Source organism: Coloeus monedula, assembly GCF_965178545.1.
Source record: "Coloeus monedula genome assembly, chromosome: 9".
Taxonomy (NCBI): domain Eukaryota; kingdom Metazoa; phylum Chordata; class Aves; order Passeriformes; family Corvidae; genus Coloeus; species Coloeus monedula.
The window spans coordinates 499,981-514,812 of NC_138789.1; the positions used below are offsets into that span (position 1 = coordinate 499,981).

The window sequence follows — 14,832 nt, forward strand, 5'->3', positions numbered from 1 at the left end:
TCCCCCCCACCCCCTTCTCCTCGGGGAATTCAATTTTCATTCATTTCTCTGCTTTGCCAGATTGATCCAGCCCCCTCTGCCCTGCTCTGGATCACTCATGGAAGTGGTGAGCGGGCAAAGGGAGCCACGCAGCACCGAGCCTTCACCTTGGGGAAGCATCGTGCTGCCGGGGGGGGGGGCTGCCACTACCAAAAAAAACACCCCACCAGTATCTTCTCCGTGCTCGCTCTCACATCTTCCCAGTGGAGCCTTCATCCCTTCCTCTCCTGGTAGCATTGCTTTGTTCTCCTCCATCCTTCCTGCTGTCCATCTGTTCCTTATGTTAGTGGGGTGGGTTTTTTTGGTCTCTTTAGGGTTTTTTTTTTAGATCACTTTGGGTTTTTTGGTCTCTTCTGGGTTTGTTTTCCCCATCTCACAGGAAGGAGAGGGTGGCTGAGATGGGCATGAGCTGCTTGCCCAGCAAACCCCCTCTGTGCCACCCAAAATGCTGCTGGGTCCTGGTGGCGCCCAGGGAGGGGGGTTATATGTGGTGGGTGTGAAATGCCCCCCTCCAGGCTTTCTCCTCCTCCCAGTGCAGCCCACAGAAGGGTGAATGTCACGATTTTAATCAGGTTGCGTTTCTGGGGCACTTTTGGGGAGCTCTGGCCCCACACAGATGCCCTGCTCCCTCCTCGGCATTGCCTGAAGCCCTGCAGCCAGATGAAGACACGAGCAGCACGAGGCGATGATGCAAAACCCACAGACGAGCAGGGATGGTGTTCCTACACCTTCCCTGCTGGGACTGAGCGTTAATAAAATGCAGGTAAATCCCAAAGCCTGTGACAGGACACAGACCCAGTCTCCCCTTGTGTGCCCCAGCCCTGGGCACGTCGGAATTAGGGCTTGGACACCGTGTCACCGAGGGGGACATCAGCTCCCTGGTGGAACAAGGGGGTTTCAAGGCGGAATTGGGGAAAATACAAAGGAATATGAGGAAATATAGGGAAAAACCACTCCTGGCTCATGCCTGTGGGATGCGAGTGCAGCTGTGTCCCAGTCAGCAAACCCCAGGCAGGTTTGGGGGTGCCAGGGAACTGAGGCTTTGTGCTGCCCACGCAGCGAGTTTGCCAGGTGCTAGCCCAGCTCCCGGAGTCCCCTCGTGTGACAAAACCAGCCCCCCCAGACCAAGGGGGGAACATCCTTGCAGGTCCAAAGCTGCCACAGCCACCTTCTAGCATGAGGCCACCTCCCCTCTGGGCAGCATCGGCTGTAGCGCCCCGAGCCCCACTGCTCCCCACCTCTGAATTATCCCAATAATTACCCCCTCCCACACACATCCCTATCGCCAGGACTGGCCTGCAGCGAGCACAAGCACATCGAGACCCGGGTACTCACCAGCAGCCAGGGAAAGCCTCTCCCCTCGCGGGCAGGGGCGTTGCTAATTGTAATTGAAAATTAATCGGCGCTCAGAGAACCCCCGGTGATTTTATGGCCGAACCGTGGGTGGAGAGGGAATGCCGGTGGAGAAAGGCTCTTCCCTGTGCCGAGGAGGGAAAGGGAAGAGGTGCAAGGCTGGAAGGAGAGAGCGCTGAAGGGGTGGGAAGGTGGCTGGGTGTGCGGGGGGCTGGCCACCGGCCTCGCAGAAAATTAAATTGCACTTGAGGGCAAATTGTATTAGGGAATAGCGGCCGCCTCGCGCCAGCCTGTGGCCATTTGGGTAATTAGCCCCAGGGACCCCCGGGCTCGTGGCAGTGCCGGGAAGGGGTAACCCCAGCAGGGAAGGCACCCCGGGGGCTCGGAGTGGGGCCCCCAGGACAGCCTGTCCCACCTGCGGGTGCGGCCGCAGCAGCTCGATGCTCCCGCCGTGCAGCGCCGGGGTGCTGGCCTGTCCCCAAGCCATCCTGACAGGGGCCACCGTGCGGGGGACACTCCGAGCCCTGCAGCGGCCTGGCCCCTTTGTGCCCTGCACTGGGGCTCCCCAGGTGTTGGAGGGGGACACCCCGGTGCCACAGCCCGGGAGAGCCGGGGCCGGGAGGATTGGGACAGCACCAAACAGGATTACGGAAAGTCTATTTAGCAGACTCTCTTTTTCCTGCCGCTTTAGGCTGCGGGCCTGTCGGGGCTGCTAATCTGGGCATCCCGCTAACCCCCTTCCGGCAGCGCCCACCTCCCCAGCCCTAATCCCCCTCACCCACCTGCTGCACCCCCTGCCCATCCCGCCGAGGTATTTTGGGGCGGAGGTAACCACGGGCAGCCCCACATCGCGATCCCTCGGTCCCACACGGAGGAGCAGCTGGTAGGGAAGGGGGTGCACGGGGGGTTATTGATGTTGGGGGCGAACCCCCCAGGGAAATCAAGGAGAAGGAGGCAGCAGGGCTGCAGCGATGAGCCCTTCCCCATCCATCACCCGTAGTGGGCAGGGCCAGCCCCGGCCGGGGGAACTCAGCCCTGCTCCGCGCTGGGACGAGCCCACCGAGTACCCGCTCAAGGGACATGGCCAAGGCCGAGTGGGCCAGAGGTGGCAGGACAGGGGTGCCAGCCCCACAACGCCTGGAGGCGTGACCACGCACAAACATTAAAGGAGAGATGGAGAGAGAAAATTTATTTCACGGGCAGGTGAGGGAGGAAGGGCTGACGGAGCCAGAGCTCCCGGAGCCAAGGCAGCAGCAGAGCCGGGCACCCTCCTCCCCATCCTGCCAGCCCTCACCTCCCACCTGGGCAAAGTGAAGATATCAAGAAAAAGGCTCCAAATCGGATTGACACCCCCCCTCCCCCCTTAATAAAGTTTATTATCGGCCGGGCTCTAATCCTTTTAAATCCCCCACGCGGGGGGATGGGCCAGGATTAGGGGAGGGCAGCATAATCCCAATGAATTTGTTACAGGGGGATTTAGGCAGCGCTGGGAGAGCAGATGGCCCCGGCCCCGGCTCTGGAAAACAACCATTTTCCTTAATGATTCCTAACAAGGATAAAAGGGCAGAGAGAATCGGGGACAGGCACAGGGGGCCCACACCCACGGCAGTCCTGGTCCCCAGGGATGCTGCTGTGTGTCTCCCTGCTCCGGACCACAGGCACGGTCAGCACCGAACTCCAGCTCCACAGCTCGTGCCAACTTTTTTTTCCATCAGCTTCCTGGCCCCCACATACCTCCTCTCCCGCCCCTGCTTGAGGAGAAACCATGAGCCATCCCAGCCCTGGGGATGTAGCAGCTGTACGGGGTGGGGGGGCAGCTAGCCAGAGGTGCATCATCCCGAAGGAAAAGGCAGGAGAAAACATACCACAATAATTAAAAATATTGGAAGGATTTTTAAACCAAGTGCTCTTCCCAGGATGGAGGGGGGAGGTGGGAGCAGGGACAGCAGGAATGGGGGGTGGTAGTCCAGCATGCCCACGTGGCAGGGACCAGCCGACACAGCAGGGCAGGCGTCGGCAAAAATAATTTATTCCACTAAGACAAGCAGAGAATGAACAACGGCGTGGGGAGGGGGCGAGGAAAGGCGGGGAGGCCCCGGGCCACATCTCAAAGAGGGGGATACAAAATGCATCTGAACCCATGAGTGCTGCCCCCACCCATCAGTGTCCACTTTTTGGGGCTAAACCTTCACCCTCCTGGCCCTGCTAGTGGTTGGACCCTAATGGGCTGCTCTCCAGCACAGGACTGGCCTTCCCAGTTTGAAACCAGCCCAGTGCCAGGGAGCTTGAGGCCAGCTGGGTGCCAACGCACAAACCACCGTTCGCGTCCCAGCTCCCCCCGCACGCCCAAAAACATGGCACTATGACCTGAGAGGGGGATGCTCTGACACGTCCTTCCTCCCAAAAAGAGCCCTCTACCCCCTACCCTGGGCGCGGCAACTGCCTTGAGCAGGGCAGCTCCCGAGGGGGATGTGCCAGACCCCTCCCCGCTGTGGGACAAAACGCTGTCCCAGGGCTGTCCTGACTCAGCAGCCCGCCCACCCGGGGAAAACCCCCGGGCCCCCCGACCCCTGTCAGGCCACGGGGAAGCCGGGGCGACCTTTCCGGGCGCGGGTGCGCAGGCGGAAGAAGGTGTACATGCCCAGGAGGCACATGGAGGAGAGCAAGTAGAGGGCCACGCAGAGGCTGATGTCCAGGCGGGAGAAGCCCAAGCCGAGCACCCGCAGCCAGGGGCTCCTCCGCAGGCCCTCCCCAGCATCCTCCTCCTCCTCCTCCTCCTCCCGGAGCAGGACGCCGGGGGCGCGCCGGCGCTCCCTGCCCGCCGCGGCACCGCGGGCCAGGGCGATGGTGTCCCGCTTGCTGATGCGCCGGCGCCGGCCCGCGGCCGCTCGCAGCGCCTGGCTCTTGAAGTGCTGCTCGCTGAAGGAATCCAGGTCCACGATGTCCTCGCCCCCCTCCCGCAGCTTGGGGTTCAGCCGCACGATGCTGGGGCGCCGCGGCTCGGGCGAGCCCGGGCGCCCCGGGACTCTCGCCTCTGCCTCCGTCTCCTTTTCCTCCTCGTCTGCTCTCCCCCTCTCCTCTCGCGGGCCCTCCGTGCCCAGCCTGGCCCCGGTCCCCTCCCTGGCCGCGGGGATGGGGTCGGCCTCGGCATAGTCCATGTAGATGTTGGCCGGGGAGAAGTGTGCCTTGAGGAACGTGACCACGGCCGGCTGCTCCCAGGCATGGACCCCCCGCTCCTCCTTGTGGCACTGCGGACACAGGTCCGGCGGAGGCCACTGCAGCTTGGGGAACATGGGGTCCTCGGTGTCACCTCCTGCAGGGACCGGAGCCAGCAAGGGGGTTAGAGGGGACGTGTGATACTCCCTCCCCCGGTATGAACACCCTGGAGAATCCAGCAGCTGGGGATGGGGACATTTGGAGGAGCCACCTCGGGAGGAAGGGTCCCTCCGTGGGCAAACAGCAGCTTTGGGAAGCTCCCTGTAAGGAGCATGTAAGATCCAGCTGCAACTCCAGGGCAGTCTGACGCTGCGTGACCAGCTGCTGTCCCCTGGGACAGGGGACAATGACAGCAGGATGTCCCCGCTGCTGCACCCTGCAGCCATTTCCCAGATCCGTCCAGGAGGAGGGACGTTCCTCCACCTCACCTCCCACGTTCCTCCACCTCACCTCCCCTTTTCCCTCAGGAAGCCGCTCCGACTGCCCTCGTGGCAGCCCCCCTTACCCGCCAGGCGAGCGTTGACCTTGTTGTGGCGGGACCAGAGCCACAGGACGGCCTCCTCCCTGCTGGCCACCCTGTCCATGGACTCGGCCGCCATGGCCTCGAAGTGCTCGGCGCACTCCTGGCAGCCGAAGAAGTGCCGGACGTAGCAGCGCATGGTGCTCAGCACCTCCAGGGGCAACTCTGGGGGAGGCAGAGCACGGGGGTGAGGCTGGACCCCAGTGCCACCACCACGGTCCCATGGCTGAGGTAGCAACCCCACACCCCAACTCTCTGTCTCTCGTCCCCCACGGAAACTGCCCCTGGATGAGATGAAGAAGGGCAGAAACAAACCTTTGTCCCCATGCAGCATCCCTATCCATGCCAGAGCCCACCTGGGGACTCCCTCCCTGAGCCCCTGATGCCCCCAGGGACACCAATACCTTTGTCAGGACCGTTCTGGGCAGCCTGGACAGTCAGCAGATGGAAGATGGTCCAGAGCCCACAAGGGTAGCCACGGAAGTGGCGTTCACTGCCCTGGCAGCCCACCCACGTCACGTTGGTGGGGAGCACGGAGGGGTGGGAGGCCTGGTGGACAGATGGACACGGCGTGATGGGGCTGGTAGGCAATGCCAGCTGGGGGGCAAGGGGCAGGGGTAAGGAGAGCAGGGGCTGGGGGTGCCCACGGGCATCTTACATCTCTGTTATTCTTCATGGCCTCCTTCAAAACGGTGCGGGGCAGCTCGGGCTCTGTCCAGTTCCTCAGCCAGGCATCCAGGGTCTGCAGGTAGGTCTGCACACAGGGGCGCCCCGGGAAGTACTGCAGAGGGGGAAGAGGGCTGAGAAAAAACAGACTCCATCCTGGGAGCAGCAGGGCAGCCCACAGGCACCCCTGGCTCACCAGGACAGGCACTGGGCAGCACCAGCATCCTCCGTGCTGGAGGGCAGCGAGGTCCTGGCGAGGTTTTGGTGCCTATCTCCCAGGGGCTGGGAGCTGCAGCTTGTCCCCCCCCCGGGTGGCAAGTCCCCTGTGTGCATGTTCAGGCTCCAAACCCCAGCCCCAACTGAGGGAGGCAAAAAGCCACTCTGTCCATAAGTCTGGCAAAGCCGATTAGCAGCTGCACTTTAAAACCACTCCCGGGAGACGAGCAGCCTGGCAGCCCATGCCACCACCAGACAGACGGACAGAGGGATCGACCTGTGGGCAGGAGGAGACACCAGCACACAGAACTGATGGAGAAGCGAAAGGAAGGAGGAGTTTGCTAAGTCTGAGCTGTTCTTCCTCCCAGGCCCATGGGGAACCACATGAGAAGAGCCAAATTTGCACGGGAATGATCTGTGACCTGACAGTTCCGCTGCACAGTGTCCCCGACTCCTTGGACAGGAGGCATTGCTATGCGATCCCCTGCCCCCAGGAACCACTTATTTCCACGTTTCCCCCCCTCTCCTTTCCTTTAATATCTCTTGGGAATGCAAGAGTTAATGCTGGGACCTCCTGGCTGAGCTCCCCCAGGCTGAGCCCTGGGCTGGCAATCCTGGGGACGCTGCTCCGTCCTGTGGATGAGCAGGGCAATGGCAGCGCGGGCTCAGCATCCTCGGGGAAGCACCCGCACCCACCACCCACTGCTCCAGCTCATCGAGGGGAAGGTTTGCAGGGAGAATTGAAAATGGATCAAATATAACCAGTGCTGCTCCCCACCCCAGCACACCTGTACCCACGGGCAGGGAGCTGGTGCCATGGGGGTTTATTTTCCCGTCTCCGTAGTTCGCATTCAAGGGAGAAAGAGCGAGGGCAATGGTTGGGGCCAAGCAGAGGAGCCACATGAAGGTCTGAGGCACATGTTTGGAGCTGTTTCTTGGGACAGAGCAGATGGGGGTGGGAGCAAGGGGCGTCTTGCACATCAGTGAGGTCCAAACTGAGTGTAAGACCCTGGCTGACAAAGGAAGGAGTAAAGAAGGAGGGCACAGCCTGGGCTGTGACAAGCAGCCTGGGCTGTGACAGGGACTGAGATGGAGACAGGGCCCCTGCAGGCCCGGCGGAGGAAACAGCCAGAGGCAGCAGGACTCCATCGCAGCAGGAAATTAAACTGCCCTGCTTGTGCTGGCTCAAGGCTCTCACTCACTTCAGCTCTGCCAGGCCCAACACAGAAGGAAAAAGGAGACCTTAAATTAGGCTTGTCTGGAGCCTGACTCAGAGTGGGAGTTCCTTTCCTGGCCTATTATCAAAGGAGCCTGCAGATTGGCTCCCTGAGCCGAGCATCCAGATCAGAGCGACAAACCCCTGTGGCCATCTCTGACACCCCAGCAGGTGACAGCCTCTCTTCTGAGAAGACCTCCTGCCTCAACACCTCCCCCAAGTGCTGATCCCACTGCCACCAAAGCCGGCAGCACGCATCTTGTTTGAAGCACTCCAGCACGGCCTCGTAGCTCCCACTGGGACTTTGGGCTGAGTGTGGAGATGTGCAGGGACAGGGACAGCCTGACAGCAGCCATGCCGTACACTGAGCACCGGGACACAGGGCCCACACCTGGGACTGCCACGCTTCACTACCCATGAGCACTGGGACACGGTGGCCCGCACTGTGTTTGCATTGCATGAACGGACAAGGAGGCACAGGCAGCTCCTCTCCCGACACGCAGAGCTCCTCACCTTCACCAGCGTGGCCACGTAGCACTTGAAGGCGGCCAGCTGGGCTCCGGCCAGCGCAGAGGCACGGGCAGCCTCCACCCGCAGCGAGTAGTGCAGCGCGGACTCCAGGTCGGCCATGTACAGCTTGGAGCTGGGGAGGGCAGCGCAACACGAGGCTCCATCAGCGCCTTCATCCACACCAGGGGTTTTCCCAGGGAAGGAATGTCCCAGCCCTTCGCCCCCCCTGGCACCCCCCAGCCCCGGTGTCCCCAGCAGGGTGAGGGCTCTGACCGGTCGGCTCGCAGCGGCTGGGACGCGCGGTCGGTGTCGTTGGCGGTGCTGGCCGTGGTGTTCAGCTTGTAGGAGCCACGGGTGATGCCCGCCAGCGTGCGCAGGTAGTAGGTGTAGAAGGAGCGCGCCTCTATGTGCCTGCCGGGAAGGAGAAGCCCTGAGTCCCTCTTCCCTCCGAAACCCGACCCCAAGGAAGGAAGCAAAAGAGAAGAAGGCTCAGCCGAGTGGGTAATTCGGGCCTGGGCAGGGAGCGCATGGTGGGCCATACTCTCCACCTGCCCTGGCAGTGGGTATCCTTACATGCACCCTGGAACAGGACTGAGCCCCAGGTAGCCATGTCATGCCACCTCCAGGCAGGTGTGGCAACGGGATGGCTCAGTCACAAGGATTTTCCCTTCTGCCAGCTCCAGCCAGGGCTGGCAATGCAGTTCAGTGCCCAGCCTCCCCTACCCAGCCATGTCTCCTTCCTGATGCGCCTTCCCACAATTACAGAGGAGCACAGAGAAATGGGCACAAGGCTGGCACCCCACCAGCATGCCTGGAGCCACCCTGCCGTGTCCCACACTCACACGGGCAGGCGGGAGAAGGAGCCGTTGCGGAGCAGCAGGTATCCTGAGGGGAAGGTGGTGACGCCGAACTTCTCCACGAGCTCCTCCTCGGTGCTCAGCACCCTCCTCACCGCAATGTTCTCGTACTGCAGCATGTCCAGGGCCACCTGCAAGCCCCGGGGTCAGATGGGGGGCAGAGGGATTCCCCAGCCCCACCAGGGATGCAGCAGAGCTGTTCAGTGCCCTGTGTAACATTTGGCACTGGCTAAGCTGTGTGCAAGCTGGGCAGGCAGGCTGCCTGGAGAGAGCTGCCCCGCCAAAGGCGCCTGAGAATTATCAGGCACCAAGTGACACAGGCTCCAAGAGAAACAGGGGATAAATGTAGCTGTACCCACCTCTCTGCCCACGAAGGAGTTGCTCTTCTCGAAGATGAGTGCCAAGTACTGGTCCTTGTTCCTCTGGAAGAAGGTACGGACCTCCTCCGCACTGCAAGAGAGAGCAGGACGGCAGCAGGTGCCTCGGCATCAGCAGGACGCTCCACCCTCCCATGCACGGGGAGCTCGACCCTCGCCCGCTGGGATCTGGCAGGGATTGCTGGGGCAGGCTCAGCCCCACTGAGCAGGCAATGCCTCCTGCTGCAGCTTCCAGCCTCCTTTCTGCTCTGGTCCGCAGGCTTTGAGAAAACCCACGGGGCTTGGCCAAGGAGGTAGAAAACAAAGCACAGGCAGGGCAGGGCAGGGGGAAGCTGCACGCTCGCCCAGGGGAAAAAAACATCAATGAACTTGAACCAGGGCTGGGGTTTTTTTGGCTAAGACACAGAGGCACCAGAATACAGGCATGTGCCTGGCTCGACCATTGCTTTGGGAAATCCAAAGGCTCCTTCTCAGGACAATGCAGCAACTGTTTGCATCCAGCAAGGACAACTCAGATACCAACAAAATTGTATGCTATCAAAAAAACCCTTTTTCAGGACAGGAGAAAGCTTCTAACGCAGCCTCATTCAGCATGGCATGACACTGCCATGTCCCAAAGAATTTGGGGCCCAGGAATTGCTTGCTCTAAGTGGAGCTGATGAGCAGGTTCATTAGGAGATGCAACAATATGGCCCCATCTCATTCGGGCCATGGAAATGGCTCTGCCCTGGCCAGGTCATCTGTGTCTCCCTGGAACGTGCATGATGCAGCAGCTGCTGCTTGCTCATTTTGGGTTCAGGATTTCCCCAGAAACCTGCTCCCCATGGGACAGAGGCCATCCTGGCCTCCTGCTGCCCCTACCTTGCTGGCTCCAGCGGAGGACAGGCGGGTGGCCAGGCATCTTGGCTCTGCTCGAGGTTGGTGATGATGGCATGGCGCAGATCCTCAACGGTGGCACTGGGATCTGCAGGGGGACACGACACCAAGGGGTCGGTCCTGGGGAAGCCGATCCCAGGGGCTGAGCCGAGGGAAGCTGCCTGGAGCTGCCACCCCAGAGCTCCCAGATATTCCAGCGTGTGGGAGGTGTGGGCAGCAGGACCATTCACATCCGGGGTAAAAAACCCCATGGCTCTGAATACTCACTGGTAATCCTTATCCCATCCTCTGGCTTCTTGCTAAAAGCTCTGAAGAACTGAAAGGGAAAAAAACACAAGGGGAAACTGGAGTGAGTGTTTGGAGTGGGACATGAGGCAGTGCAACCCAGCAGGCTGAGGCTCCCTGTAGATCAGCTCTGCCTCAGTTTCCCCACAACACTGCAGCATGCCAGCTGACATCAGGCAGCACAGAGGAAGCTCCCAGCCGTGGCCCCATCTTTCAGGGCACCCCCAGAGGGGAGGGATGCAGGCACGGGCTGGGAGCCATGTCTGGCCAAGGGCTGAGCACTGGCAGGCAGTGGAGCAGGTGTCTCCAGGGAAGCAGCTGGAACCTTCCCAGTCCTGCAAACCAGTCTCCCTGCCCCAGAGCTCTGACAAAGCAGAAAATAGGGGGTTTTCCCACTCCCAGCCTCCCAAAGTGGCTCCAGTAGCCAGGGTAGAGCCAGAGCAGCTACACCAGGTTGCATAAGCCAGGTGTTTGCTTTGCAGGCTGGGCTGGGAGCTGGGGCTGTTTGCAAAAGGTGCTTGGCAGGGACAGGATGTGAAGCAAGTGACTTCTTGGCACGGCCACATCAGCACACCTCCCGGCCCCGGGAGATGTTTCCATCGGTGTCCCAGGGCAGTGCTCGATGAGACCCCAGGGTAGGGCTGGGGCCAAGCCAACCTGCCTGGAAAACCCCAAATCTGACCCCACCTGGAGCTGGGCCTGTAAACTGGGACTGAGGGCATGTCTGATAAAACCCTTATCGCTACCCATTCCATCTCAAGGCAATCCTGGTTTTAACTGCTGCCTGTAGCACCTGGAGCGCTTTTGCTTCACTGCTCGTGCTGGAGCAAGGCTCTGTTTGCAGCGGGAGGTTCTGCAGAGCAGTGTGTTGACACAGCTAAAGGGCTGGGCACAGGCCCAGCAGGAGGGATGGCTCCTTGCCAGCCACCGCAGGAGGCTCCCAGGAGATGCAACCTCCCGCAGCATCCCTGTGCCCTCCTCCAAAACCTGCGCCTGCAACCTCCCTCTGCCCTCAAACAGCCTTTCCCAAGTGTTTCCAACCCAGGATTCAGATTCTCCCTCATCCTAGCAGAGATCCAGCCTCCATGTTTCGCCACAAAGCAGCATTTTGGTTTCCCCTCCTCCTTGTTGCTCCATCACCCAGCAGTTGCACTGGGCACAGCCAGGACACAGCACTGTTTTGGGTGAAACAGCTCTGGCCTGCAAAGCCCCAAGGGGAGTATTTTGGTGCAATAGCCCTGTCAGTCCAATTGAGCAAGGGAGGGACAGGCCAAAAAGCAAAGCACAGTGAAACCCAGCAAGCAGCTGGCACAGGCAGTCTCACCTTCATGGTGGGGAAGCCGGTTATCCCGAAATCAGAGCACACTTGCTGGTTGTCCTCGTCGGCACAGTCAATGGCCGCCAGGATCACTGCAGGCCTCCACTCTGCGGGGACAGAGGGTGAGGTCAGCACAGCTCAGCACCCCCACAGCCCCAAAAACCGCCCTCCTCCCCACAGCTGCCTGCAGCAGAGACAGGAGGGATCTCCTGCTGTGCCAGTGGCAGAGACCCTCCTGTCCCAAACTGCTGCTTGCCCCTCACAAGGCAGCGACCGATGGTTTCCAAGCCTGAACACCCAGAGCTGTGGTCCATCCTGGTGTGTGGTGCCCTACTTTCCGGGCGGCAGGAGCACAGGGAAAGCCGTGCGAGGCGGGAGCCGGCTTTGCACGCCCTGCCCTGCCAGCGCCAGAGCACAGGCAGCTCTGCCCGATGCCGCCTGCCTGGCTGGTTCTGCCTGTCCAACCTCTGCCCCAGCTCCCGGGAAGAGGACACCAGGAGAAGGGGAGGGATGGCTAACCGCAGCTTGGGGAGAGCAAGGAACACGGGCTCCAGCTTGTCTCACCCAGACCAAGGGCACAGCTGATAACCAAGAGGGAACAACCCAAAACCAGCAGCCAGGCCAGGGCACTGCAGCAGAGCCCTCCCAGGTTCTGAGCACCCACTCCCCATTCGTGACTCCCCACCATCTCCCCAGTGAAGAGCAGCGGGTCCTTGGGGTAAAACAGATGAACAAAGGAGGGCATGGAGGCATTTTAAACAGCAGGCTCTGAAAACCAGCAGGAAAATGGAGAATAAAGCTCTGAAATGGCTTCTTTTTAGCGTAAAGGACACAAGCTGGAGAATGTCCAGCCTGTCCTTAGAGTGGGACAGGGAGGGACACGGCACTGGCACGCAGATGGAGCCTGTGCTGCCCCAGGTGTGAGCATGCTGGAGGCAGGGACACACCACCCCGTGTCTCAGGAGACGGGACAGGTGAGCTGCTTCCCACCGCCCTGGCACTCGTGGCACAGGAGGGCTGGTGACAAGCCCTGCTGCAGGGAGGAGGCACGCTCCTGGACTCAGCGGCACGTGGTGCCCGCGGCTCACCCTGGCATCCTCCCCGTCCAGCCCACTCCTACGAGAATCCAGCCGTGGGAATGGCAGCGAGGATGCTGCGCAGCACGGGGGCGGCTTCCCCGCCCTGCCTCCACGGGCACACCATCGGCGCTCCGGCCTCCGGAGCGGGGAGCCCTCTCTGGAGAGGGGCCAGGAGAGCCGGCATTCCCCCGCGGGGCCCGGGCACACGCACCCCATTCCTCACATCCTGCCCGTCGGGGAGCTCTGACGGCATCCCCAGGGAGGGACGGCATCCCCTCGGAGGGACGGACGGGACGCCCGCCCCGCCGGCCCCCTGACTCACCCGGCACCGCCGCGCTGTATCAATTAGCGCAATAACAGGGAGAAGCACCCCGGGATGCCGGGGGAGGCAGGATGAGTCCCAGCACGAGGACGAGGGGCCCAGCAGCGGGGTGTGCGGGTCCCCAGGCACGGCTGGCACCAGCCAGGCCAGGCATCAAGGTCAAAGCCGGGAACAAACCAGCTGGGATCAGCGCCCAGCAACCTGCCGTCCCCATCCCTGCAGGCACCGGGAGGAGCGGGGCTGCGGGGAGGTCTGGGGGGCAGCGGGACCCCCCATGCCTGGGGCAGGCTCCACCTGAGCTTCTCCCTACCAAAGCGGGTCCAGGGATGCTGCTAAGCCAGGCCTGGATATCGGGGGGAGGGGGGGGAAAACCTGGACACCGGCAGGGAGCTGGGCCTTCCCAGCAGGCTGACGATCCAGGGAGGCTGGAGCTGGGCCGTAGGGGGGTTTTGGGGAGCTGAAGGAGGGCAGGGCAGAGCGGACAGAGGGACGGTGGTGGGAAGGGCACAGAGAGGATGCAGGGATGCTGACGGGGACGAGGATGCAGGGAGGATTCAAGAATGCGGGCGGAGAGGAGAAGGACGACGGGGCAAGGACGCAGGAGGGATGCCAGGATGCTCCTGGAGGGGAAGCGGGACCTCCCCTGCGCAGGGCCACAGGGAAGAGAATTTAGGGGCGCTGACGGGTGAACAGACAGAGACGCAGGGGGCATTTAAGGGTGCGCAGGGGCAGAGACACTGGGATTAAACGGGGTGCTGATGGAAGAGGACAGAGACACGGATAAGAGGTGGGGGCTAAAAAGGTCAAGGGCACAGGGAGGGATGGGGCCGCCGATGGGGCGGGCGGGCGGGGATGGGGAGAAGCGGGGACAGCGGGGCCGGGGACTCACCGCGGATGTCGTGGGCCAGGGCCCGCCATGTGGGCGCGAAGTGGATGCAGTGCCCGCACCAGGAGGCGAAGAACTCGACGGCCCAGGCGCTGGTGGAGCCCAGCAGCCGCCCCTCCGCCCCCGGCCCCAGCAGCTCCAGGGGGTCAGCGGCCGAGTAGAGGCGACCGGGCCGCGCCGCGGGCACCCGGAGCAGCAGGAGAAGCAGCAGGAGGAGCAGTAGGAGCGGCGGGAGAGCCACCGGGCCCCCGCGACCCCCGGCGCGGAGCCGCCGCCACATCGCCCGCCAGGCCGCCCGCGCCGCCGCCGCCGCCGCCTTTAGCGCCCGGAGCCGCCGGAGCGCCGCCCCCGGGGCGGGGCCGGGGCGGGGACAGCGCGGGGAACCCCCGCCCTGGGAGGGGCACGAACACCCCACAGCCCCCACAGCCCCCCGGGCACAGCCCCCACAGCCCCCCGGGCACAGCCCCCGAGAGCCCCCGGCCCCTCTCGGCGCCCCCCTATCACGGGGAGGGGGCCCAGTACTCCCCTCCCCGCCCTTTGCTGCAGTGTTGCCCTTCCGTGAGGGGACAAATGGTATAAAATGATACAGTTCTGATAAAGTGAGGGCTGCCCAGGGAGGCGGTGGAGTCACCGTCCCGGGAGGTGTTTAAGGAAAGTATGGATGTGGCACTGAGTGCCGTGGCCTGGTTGACAAGGGGGTGTTGGGTCACAGGCCAGACTTGACGATCGCAGCGGTCTTTTCCAACCTAAATGAACCTGTGATTCTGCAATGGCGAAGGCAGCTGATTCAGCCCCAAAACGCACGTTGCCACCATCATGGGCACCCTGAGGGCAGCGCCCTGGTCAGATGCCCTGACATCAGCCAGCGTCACTGGGCACCACCTGGACATCCTGTGGAATGGGGACCCTGGAGACATCCCTGCCCTCTCCCCAACCCTGCCAGGGATGCCCAGCAAGGATATCCAGTGACACACACAAAATCCAGCTCTACATCTAAAAAAAGCAGCCTTCCATCCCCAGTGGCCCCTTCAATGGAATGTCTTCAAACTGAGACTTAGATTAGATATTAGAAATATCACCACCTGTGAGGGTGGTG

At 62.1% G+C, this 14,832-nt stretch overlaps 1 protein-coding gene across 1 annotated transcript; it reads right to left on the reverse strand.

Annotated features, from left to right (window-relative positions):
- Nucleotides 1-3,965: 3,965 nt before the first annotated feature.
- On the reverse strand, nt 3,966-14,016 carry QSOX1 (quiescin sulfhydryl oxidase 1; the record flags this gene model as incomplete). Its single annotated transcript, XM_082287364.1, has 12 exons — nt 3,966-4,705; nt 5,114-5,293; nt 5,533-5,677; nt 5,787-5,909; nt 7,740-7,869; nt 8,010-8,147; nt 8,579-8,724; nt 8,953-9,043; nt 9,832-9,934; nt 10,114-10,162; nt 11,456-11,556; nt 13,740-14,016. The coding sequence occupies 12 exons, from the start codon at nt 14,014-14,016 to the stop codon at nt 3,966-3,968; spliced, it is 2,223 nt and encodes a 740-aa protein (XP_082143490.1).
- Nucleotides 14,017-14,832: the final 816 nt, after the last annotated feature.